At 37.3% G+C, this 10,000-nt stretch overlaps 2 protein-coding genes across 2 annotated transcripts in view; one reads left to right on the forward strand and one right to left on the reverse strand.

The window, feature by feature from the left end:
- The window catches only part of LOC122246494 (peptidyl-tRNA hydrolase 2, mitochondrial), a 3,450-nt gene extending 1,791 nt beyond the window's left edge, over nt 1-1,659 (forward strand). The window contains exons 2-3 of the mRNA XM_043005083.2: nt 1,066-1,220; nt 1,438-1,659. Of these exons, the coding sequence (XP_042861017.2) occupies nt 1,066-1,220; nt 1,438-1,584 (302 nt within the window). The 3' untranslated portion in view covers nt 1,585-1,659. The remainder of the gene's footprint in view (nt 1-1,065; nt 1,221-1,437) is intronic.
- Nucleotides 1,656-6,589, reverse strand: Prosbeta6 (proteasome beta6 subunit). Its single transcript, XM_043005081.2, has 5 exons — nt 6,410-6,589; nt 4,376-4,565; nt 4,076-4,205; nt 2,326-2,480; nt 1,656-1,995 (listed from the first exon to the last, which is right to left on the reverse strand). Exons 1-5 carry the CDS (start codon nt 6,490-6,492, stop codon nt 1,858-1,860), a joined length of 696 nt encoding a protein of 231 aa, XP_042861015.1. The 5' UTR covers nt 6,493-6,589; the 3' UTR covers nt 1,656-1,857.
- Nucleotides 6,590-10,000: the final 3,411 nt, after the last annotated feature.

Raw genomic sequence — 10,000 nt, forward strand, 5'->3', positions numbered from 1 at the left:
TTCTTATGCTCACTGTTCAGTCACATGTTTTCCCTTTCCCCACAGTGTTAATGATTGTATGAATGGGAAGAACCCCCACACATGCACACAAAAAAAGGGGGGGGGGATATCTCAAATTCAACAACTTAACCCGTTAATGACGGATGACGTGTTTTTTTGTCATACATGACGCAGGACCTCTTGCCTGACAATGGGCGTCATGGCGTTCGGGGATTCTGGATCACTATGTTATTTTATTGTACTATAAGTAATGAGTGAGTGATGTTGACAATTGCAGTCATAATTATTATAACTGCCGTAATAATAAGCAAAATAGTTTTCAACTCACTTACAAAACCTAGATGGCACCACTTTCTTCTAGCACCAGCAGGAGAGAGAGCCTTGAATGGCACCCATCTACGGTCTCTAGCAAGCACTATCTCTGTAGAGTGATGGCACATCGCAAGTTCCTGACCTCTTGCTCTAAAGTACCGCAGATGAAAGATGTGCAGACAGAACGAGAGGAGGAAGGTGACTCACCATGCCCAATGCATACAATGTGACCCTGTGCCAGTATGGATGCCTTTTACTGTGGCACTCACTGTCAAAAGCTCAAGTTTCCTTCCTCTTCCCAACCTCTTCATTTTGGATGGTTATAAGTTTTGTGTTTGTTCGTGACAGCACAGAAATACGAAAAAATAAAATTGTTTTTTTGTCCCCCTAAAACAGTAATACTTTATACATTGAGTGTAAAGAAAAAAAAATGAGTTAATATGGACCCTGAACTACAATTTTAGTCAACTGCAGAATTGATGGAGCCTGTGATATGACAGATATAAATTTCTAAAAATAGTAAAACACAAAAAAACAAAACACAAAAATGTCTCTAGCTCTACAATGAGTGACTAAAAGGGAGTGGGAAAAATCAAATTATGTTGCAGAAGCTGCCTCGATCAGAAATAAAACTCATCCTGGAGCCTGTGTAAGCAAATCTATCCCCCGTCAGCAATGGGTTAAAGTATACATTTTTTTCTAATAACCAGTAATCTAATCCTGATTTTAATACTTATTTCAATCATACTCCAGGAAAAATAGCAGCTCAGTGTAGCCATGCCACACTAGCATCCTATAAGAAAATGCAGAAGGTAAATCCTCACATCTTGCAAGCATGGGAGGATCTCGGTCAGCCCAAAGTTGTTGTACGAGCAGTTGACCTAAACCACATTAACAGTTTGTCACAAGTGAGTAAATTGTCTTCATACTTTGATCATACATTAATTTTGGATTAAACACAATGCTAAAATTTCTCATCTTACTGATGGAGGAGAGACGAGAAGAAATGGTAGAAGAGGGATTCAGATTTATTATCACCAATTATTCTCTTCATCAGATAGCTAATGTTTGTGATGGTAATAAGTATTTCTTTAATGATGCATTCATTGTTTTTTGTTTTGGCAGCTGGCAAGGGCAGCAGGAATAGAAACTACACTCATTTACGATGCTGGAAAAACTCAGGTTGAAACAGGTTCAGCAACGGTCTTAGCTGTAGGACCTGCATCTATAGCTACTATAGATAAAATTACAGGAAATCTGCCTTTACTCTAAGATGTCTCTATTACTGTGCAACTTGTGAAAGTTTATATTGTATATATACATTATTGAAATAAAATACCAAATTAATTAAACTTTTATTCAAAATGTTCTGCAACCTACATCCATGTAAAGAAATACACTTGCTTCTCTTCAGATGACAGGAATAATATATAGACACTGCATTCAGCTGATAAATGAGAACTGCTCTGGAAAATAATGGGATTCCATACAAATAATTCAAGTGCAATGTAATGTTTCTTCAGAAATTAACGTGATTCCACACATCTAATCCATGCGCAACTTAATCTTCTCTTCTGAAGTTCCATCCTTAGTTATGGTGAAAATGATGATGCCATCGCCTGTATTAATGTCACGCTCAGCAGCAGACACAAAGGAGTCGTGAATCAGCTGGCGAGCAAGTTCCTGAAAAGGTTTATATCATAATTAAAGCTCATTTAATAGAATGCAAATTAAAGAAAGGGTACAACTCATTTCATCTCTTTTCCTGAAAATTAAGTAAAAACTTTTGCATGTTGTCTCATGACAACACTAGTTATTATTTTCACTTTATGTATGTAACCAATGACTAGATCTTGAATTTTGTTGCATGGCTTGTATAATGTCTCTTCAATATCTTTGTAAAAAATCTTATTTCACATATATACATGTGGTGCTTGTGCACATTAAAATCTCCATGGTGAAAATCCCATTCACAGTTACATACTTAGCCCATACTTTTCAACTATGCCTTACCTTGGTCATTTTTGGAGGATCTACACCTTGCATGTTAAATGCACCAACTTGATTGTCAAGGAATGGCTGGATGAGTGACACAGAAGCTCCTGCAGCACTGAAAGTCAGCTTTTCCATATGGCCTACTGGATCATAGTGATAGACAACCCCCTTGCCTGTTGGTAAAAATAAATAAATAGTTATAAACTCTGCAACATACTTTAATTCCTTATACTGAAAGCAATTGCTATGTTTGACATCAAAAGAATATTTTCAATAACATAACACATTGAAAGTAAATGTCTAAATCTAGTTACACTGGCCATAGATAGTGACTGGATACTTTGATTTCAACAGGTTGGGATTTAATTACTTAGGTATTATGTTAACACTGACAAAAGAATTATTAAAAAAAAAAATCTATAGATATCCGTATTGTGTCCAAGTCTGAATTGAATTGTAAGCAGACAGAGAGGGACATGCAGAACACATCTTGCTTTATGATATTCCCTGAGATATATTCTGAAAATCTGAATTCATGTGCAAGTCATTACTGTAGCTTTGTATTATCAATTGCACTCTTGATTCTTCAGTCAGGGGAAAATTACCATACATGATAATTAATACATGTGTGATATTAATATAAAACAAAGGATATTTTTTTTTTTTTTTTTTTTTTTTTTTTTATCAATTGGATTTTGTCATTGAAGTGTGTATCAGAAGGTAAGGACAGCATATTCAGCAATCCTGCCCAAGAAAAACATTTATGTCACCCCTTTCATCATTTCCAATAAAAAAAGTAATAATAATAATAATCAACAATTACTCAAATAATTGTTCTATAAGCATGAAATTAATATGATACAACAATCCCTGTATGGCCAACAATAAAAAGATGAGAAACCTTAACAAAATAGGATTCAATAATAGGAAGATTCAAATTTTCAGTCTTGCTGTTATCCCCAGAATGGAAAAAGAAAAAGACGACGACAAAATCTGATCCTTTCAGACGTGAATAAAAGCCCATTCCTTTGTCAGTCTGATAAGTGTGTAGGCATATCATGCAGATTTTTGTTGAAGTTGGCTTCAATGAGGAGTACTATTAATTGATCTAAAATTAAATGCAGAGAACCAGGCCATCAAAGTATGAAAAGACAAAATGATACTATCAAGGGATTTATCTAATCTGGAAAGATATTAATATAGATATAAAAATGTCCAGGCATGTGATCTTTACTTTTTAGGCTTATGATCCATGCTCCCCTCGTCTCTGTACAAGCGGGTACCATAGATGCTCAAGCTGCTTCATGGTGACATGAAAAATTCTCAAGGGGTGCAAGCAAGCCTGTTGATCACTCTGTGTATGGGTGTATGCTAGGCTGGCACTTACAGACTCCCTGATAATCATTACATTTCTTTACTGAATGCTACCCTCTGGCTGTCCGGTAATTATTATTTTTTATATTGTTTCAAAATCATAGTCTGATGTTTATGGATGGAAAGGCAGAATCAATTACACTGGGAATGCAATTTCCCATTAATAATAACAACACCTACTGTATTGACACAATAGCACAAAAGCCCAACATAAAAAATAGGTCTCTTGAAAGATGCAACAACAGTTTCAAGATTCTCCTGGATTCATCAGTTGGAAGATGTAAATTTAGTAGGGTTTTCACACTCATTAATAATGATAATAGGATGGCAGAAAACCTGTGGAATCTAAAAATACATCATTACCTATGACAAGTGTAATTGTAGCTTAACTTACCATTTTCATCTAATCCTACTAGCATGTTGGATACATAATAGGGGAAGAACCTTCTCCAATATAACATTGCAGACAGCAACTGGGCAACAGCAGTGGTAGACATCGTATCATGATGTTCATGCGAGTACATCTAGCAAAATGAGACAATGATAAACATTATATATAAACAAATATATAAAAACTTAGGACATTTATATATATTACATATACATACAAATGTACACATAAATGTATACTACTATATATACACAGAGCTATATTATTTATTACAACCAAACCATAATTTTTCTAATTACATACCATAAGTCTTCTTTGTAACACTTTGTTGAGAGTGAGAACATCCGCCCAACAGCCAGTTGAAGCCAACATTGTCTTGGGAGTTAAGTTAAACACTTTGCCTTGTTCACGAGACAGAATGTTGAATCCTCGTGACAGTCGTGTATCACTGGCAACCATGACGAAATCATCTCCAGCAATAGCTACTGTAGTTCTGAAAAATTAAAACTAATTCAGAAAATTTTCCCAAAAAGATAAGAATATGAATGTTGCAAGTGTATATACAAATGAAGAAGTTCATGTGTATGTGCATTTGCAGTATGCATACTCATGTACATTTACACATTTGGCCACAGGAATTTGCAACCATTAAACAGATATGTCAGTAACATTGTGTGAGAAGAGTCCTTGTTATATAAGTGATTATCCACTGAAGAGTTGGGGGTATTCTACTGTGTTTATTATTCCGTGTACTCAAACTTTTCACCCAAACAGTGTTACTGCCTCTAATAACAAAAGACATACAAGACTGGTGGTCATTCCTGTAGGAGAGTAAACAGTGCATATAAAAGGTGACGGGGCCTTAACTTAGGTCCCACCACTAATCTTGATAAATACATAATTCAAAGATAGAAATACAGAATTCAAAGATAGAATATTTCCTACATAATATGGACCAAAATGAGAAAATAGGAAAAAATATTAACCCTTTCCCAACGGGGCACGGCGATAAGTGAAAACCCCTACGCTGGGCCATTGCAATATTGCATTGAAAATGTCACACTGGCATGATGCCCCAGCATCGGGAATTTAGCTGTGTCACATGGGTGTGACGTACCGTCGCCATAGGGTTAAGGCATTAATATGGCTAACACATACAGTTCAGACAAAATCAATTTGGACAAGCGTCACTTGTAAAAAGCAAAGGAAGGAATAAATAAAGCAAAAGGCTAAGCAACTAGCCAGGCATGAGGCAAACATGCACCTTGCATAATGGGCAGGAGAGAATAAATACTAAATCTGGATATACTACTTTCCCCTTTTATACAATCACCTCCCATATCAATATGCATCAGTTTTAAAATTGTGATCAGTTTACAGCATAAAATCTCCATAAGTTCTTAACATGTATAATGCAGTTAACCCACCACACAAAAATTGAGTTGTATATTTTGGGAATTGTAAAACCTGTGGGTACCACATCACCATTCTAATCAATTCCTAATTAATGAAACAAAACCAAGTTTGATGATCCAATGCTCATCATCAATGGGTAAAGATAGAGGTTATGGAAATTCATAAAGTACAAAGCTTAAAATCACAGCTTACTGTAATGTAATACAGTATCTAGAAATGCACACACATAAATACACATACTGTTATTGAAGTTTGCAAACATATATAAAACTCAAGATCATTTTTTCTGTTATCATTGGGGAGTGTCACGTTATACAAAAATACACTCATATCACCTTCTTTTATATGCCACCACTGTCTATTCTTTGCTATTCCCAAATTGATATTTATAAAATTATATCCATTTATCTCATCAGAATATGAGGTATAGGTTTCTTGACCTTTGGCCATAGCGCCCAAGGGGACGGAAACCATAGCAATCTCATGACGCCACAACATTCTAGCTACCATTAATATCATCATTGTCATTCATTTATGACAGGAGTGGTACAGAAGAGAACTGCTGAATAATGTTCTATGCAACAGATATCTGAGATTTATCACCTCAGTACAAGTAAAGCCCTTCTTTCATTTCTAATCTAAAGCAGATGCATCACACGAAAAGTACTGTTGAATTCATCAGTTCATTCATCAATTGCACGTCGTCTACTTAGCAGGTACTAGGTGCCATATAATGTAAACAAACCATGATCTGTAGCTGACGAACAATTATTTACATTTAAGAAATGTGCTATTGACTGTATCAACATGTTCCTACCAGTTGCAAAACAAGAGCAATTTCCATAACTATGCGAGACTTCATGGGCCCCGAATAAAGATAAATATCCTCTACATTAAGACATACTCAGCCGAAATTCTCACCCTCCATTGTCCATATACGGAGAAAAATAATGTTTCCGGGGATCTCTCATGTAGTCCTGTGCACTCGCCACCTTGGAACACATCGTGGAAAGGGAATCTGAGGCACGGAACCGATCGTAAACAGGAGAGTCTGTGAGTGTGGAAATGGCTTGCACTTTTTCGTCCCTTCTCGCCGCCGCCGCCGCTCGCACTGGAACGTCGACTTGGTCTGTGTCACTCGCTCACTCTCATCTCTTTTAATTGCGGGGATTTTGCCATTCTGAGTCGGAGTGTTATTCATAGTACTTTTTAAAATCTATGATTGATCTGTTTCCAGAGATTTGGCTTCGTTTTTTCACCGTCTTTGCTGTTTAAGTTGATTTTCGGTGTGAGGGAATTTAGGAAGTCGAGAAATTGCACAGAAAGAGATGTCAACAAACAGTATTCATTCTCTATTTTGTGTTTAAGCTTTTTATTATTTGATGTTTTATTGCAAAACAATGAAGGTGAGAATTAGATTAATTTGACAGTCACTGTTACTTGAAATAGAAAATAAATATGGCCCTTTCGTCTTATATTTTTTTGTACATTTTCTGCATGAACAACCCTGTTTCATTTGTGAACCTGTAAATAAGATTTACTATATTTTTGTAGTCATTCCTCATCATATTTAATATTACAACCCGTCTGGCTGAAACTCATACTTCGCCTGTAAATGTATGTACGAATAAAGAGAAAATATACAATTTCACCGGGATCAAGGTCCTATCCATGACGCAACAAACAAAGCTATGTAAAAATAATAGATAAATGAATATATATATATATATATATATATATATATATATATATATATATATATATACATACATACATACATACATACATACATACACAGACACACACACACACACTCATATACATATATATATATATAAATATATATATATATATATATAGGTATTATATATATATATATATATCTATATATATATATATATATATAATATATATTATGTGTGTGTGTTTGTGTGTGTATGTGTGTGTGTGTTTGTGTGTGTATGTGTGTGTGTGTTTGTTTGTGTGTGTGTGTGTGTGTGTTTGTTTGTGTGTGTGTGTGTGTGTGAGTGTATACACACACACACACACACACACACACATATATATATATATATATATAGATAGATAGATATAGATAGATAGATAGATAGATAGATAGATAGATAGATATAGATATAGATATACATATATTTATATATATATGTATGTATGTATGCATGTGTATATGTATGTGTATGTGTATGTATATGTATATGTATACAGATAGATAGATAGATAGATATAAAGATAAGATCATATATATATATATATATATATATATATATATATATATATATATTTATTCATTTATTTATTCATAATACTACTGTACAATCTCCTCAAGTCCCAGCTTGTCTCCATGACGTCCCTCTCGTGACTGGGCCTCAAGTAGGACATATCCATGACGAAAAGGACCTTCGGCAGTGCGAGAAAATGGTTTCCTTCGGCCGGATCCACATCCATGGTCTCCTTTTTGAGGTGAGTGTTGTATACGGGTTTTTCATCGCAACCTTTAATTGGTGTTCCCCTTTGTCTGAGGGCTCACCGCCACTGGTGGTTGAAAGGTTCCAGTTTGATTTGATTTGATTTCCTACCCCCTGGGTTCCCGAACCTCCGGGCTGGCCCTTACCATCTCACCAGACTAAAGCTGGATGCATTGGTCTGGTTCCCCGTACGGTAAACGGGGCTCCTCCCACTTTTCCTCCCTTCTTTGACTTTCAAATCCCTGTCCTGCCTTGTGGAGGACAGGGAACTTAAAAGGCGACCCACTTGGTAGGGAAGAATCTATCAGCAAACGCTTTATGTCATCAAAACCTGGCGTCGATGACCCTGCCCTGTTCATGGACCTATCATCGCGGTCCGGTTTCTGCATGTGGACCTCTTCACCCCCTCCCACAAGAAGATCAACAGGCTTCTGTCACAGACGGAGGTGACAGAGGGCCGAACTTTTTAACAGTTGACTAGAACAGGTGATGGAGCATTACCTGTTTCATTTCCCCCTGATGACCATCACATTACGGGTGGCTTGGCTGCTGAAGTCCGTCTGGAAACAAGTGCTGGTGATCGCTCCCTTGTGGGAGTCCTACGCCATGGCTCACTGACCGGTTACGATGGTGTCTTCACCCCTCCCCCTACAGGGACAGTGTTGCAAGAAGCCTCTCACTTTGTGAGATCCTTACGACTTCACGCACCTATTGTGAATGGCACATTCAGTGGCAACCATAATTCCACGAGGCACCAATGTCAGTCAGTGTGGTTGAGGTGGTATGGAATGCATTTTCTTTTCTTATTGACTCTACCATCTGTTCCATATTTTTGTTGGGCTGCTTCGACATTTAAAAGTTTCTCCCTAACTCTGATTTTTTTCGTGTTAGTGAAACATATCAATTCTTTACCTCGGAGGCACGAATTCAGGGGCAATTTTCTATCTTCAGGGAAATATCCACTTCTGGGTATTAATTTGCATTCTGGGGTCTGTTTCCTCTGGGTCCGTATTCAGACAGGGGCCTGAGTATGAAGTGTGCAGACAAGTCTCCAAGTATAATACTTCTTGACACAGGACACGGGCATAGGTATGCCTTGGGGTAAACTTCCGTGGTGTGCGGCTTACTACTGATGCCGCACATGGGCTTGACCTTACCATTGTCTCAGTGATGCCCATACTTCTGACACTTGAAACACGGGTGGGTAAGTCACATACAGTCTGACATTGCCGCAGTTACCTTAGTCTACGGAGCTGTTTTTATTTAGTATTTTTTCTGACTACTTAGACAACGCGTTTAAGTGAATCTGATTGGAACATAGAACCTTTTTTGGAGAAAATAAATGTCTAGTGCAGTAGACTTTTCTTCCTGGTTAAATGTTTTCATGTTTGAATAGTATGCGGAGTAAAAGATTCACCTTTTAAAATGCGTCTCTCTCTCTCTCTCTCTTTCTCTTTCTCTCTCTCTCTCTCTCTCTCTCTCTTACTCTTTCTCTTTCTCTCTCTTTCTCTCTCCTCTCTCTCTCTCTCTCTCTCTCTCTCTCTCTCTCTCTCTCTCTCTCTCTCTCTCTCTCTCTCTCTCTCTCTCTCTCTCTCTCTCTCTCTCTCTCTCCTCTCTCTCTTTCTCTTTCTCTCTCTCTCATCTCTCTCTCTCTCTTTCTCTTTCTCTCTCTCTCTCTCTTTCTCTCTCTCTCTCTCTCTCTCTCTCTCTCTCTCTCTCTCTCTTCTCTCTCTCTCTCTCTCTCTCTCTCTCTCTCTCTCTCTCTCTCTCTCTCTCTCTCTCTCTCCTCTCTCTCCTCTCTCTCTCTCTCTCTCTCTCTCTCTCTCTCTCTCTCTCTCTCTCTCTCTCTCTCTCTCTCTCTCTCTCTCTCTCTCTCTCTCTCTCTCTCTCTCTCTCTCTCTCTCTCTCTCTCTCTCTCTCTCTCCCCCAATTTTTTTTTGGGGGGAAACGATGATCTATTTGTTTATCTTTTTGTGATTTGCAAACAAACGTAAGTCCCTTGGTAACGCGTGTGACAATCTAATCAACA

This window comes from Penaeus japonicus, unplaced genomic scaffold (assembly GCF_977035675.1).
Source record: "Penaeus japonicus unplaced genomic scaffold, GWHDUDI00000001_assembly GWHDUDI00000002, whole genome shotgun sequence".
NCBI classification, from domain to species: Eukaryota; Metazoa; Arthropoda; class Malacostraca; order Decapoda; family Penaeidae; genus Penaeus; species Penaeus japonicus.

Bases quoted from the DNA above. Each gene is read 5' to 3' on its own strand.
- Prosbeta6 (XM_043005081.2), bottom strand. From the start codon at position 6,492: ATGTGTTCCAAGGTGGCGAGTGCACAGGACTACATGAGAGATCCCCGG. The intron at 4,566-6,409 runs GTGAGAATTTCG...TTAATTTTTCAG, and splicing joins CCGTATATGGACAATGGAGG to AACTACAGTAGCTATTGCTG. The intron at 4,206-4,375 runs GTATGTAATTAG...TCATTTTGCTAG, and splicing joins TGTTACAAAGAAGACTTATG to ATGTACTCGCATGAACATCA.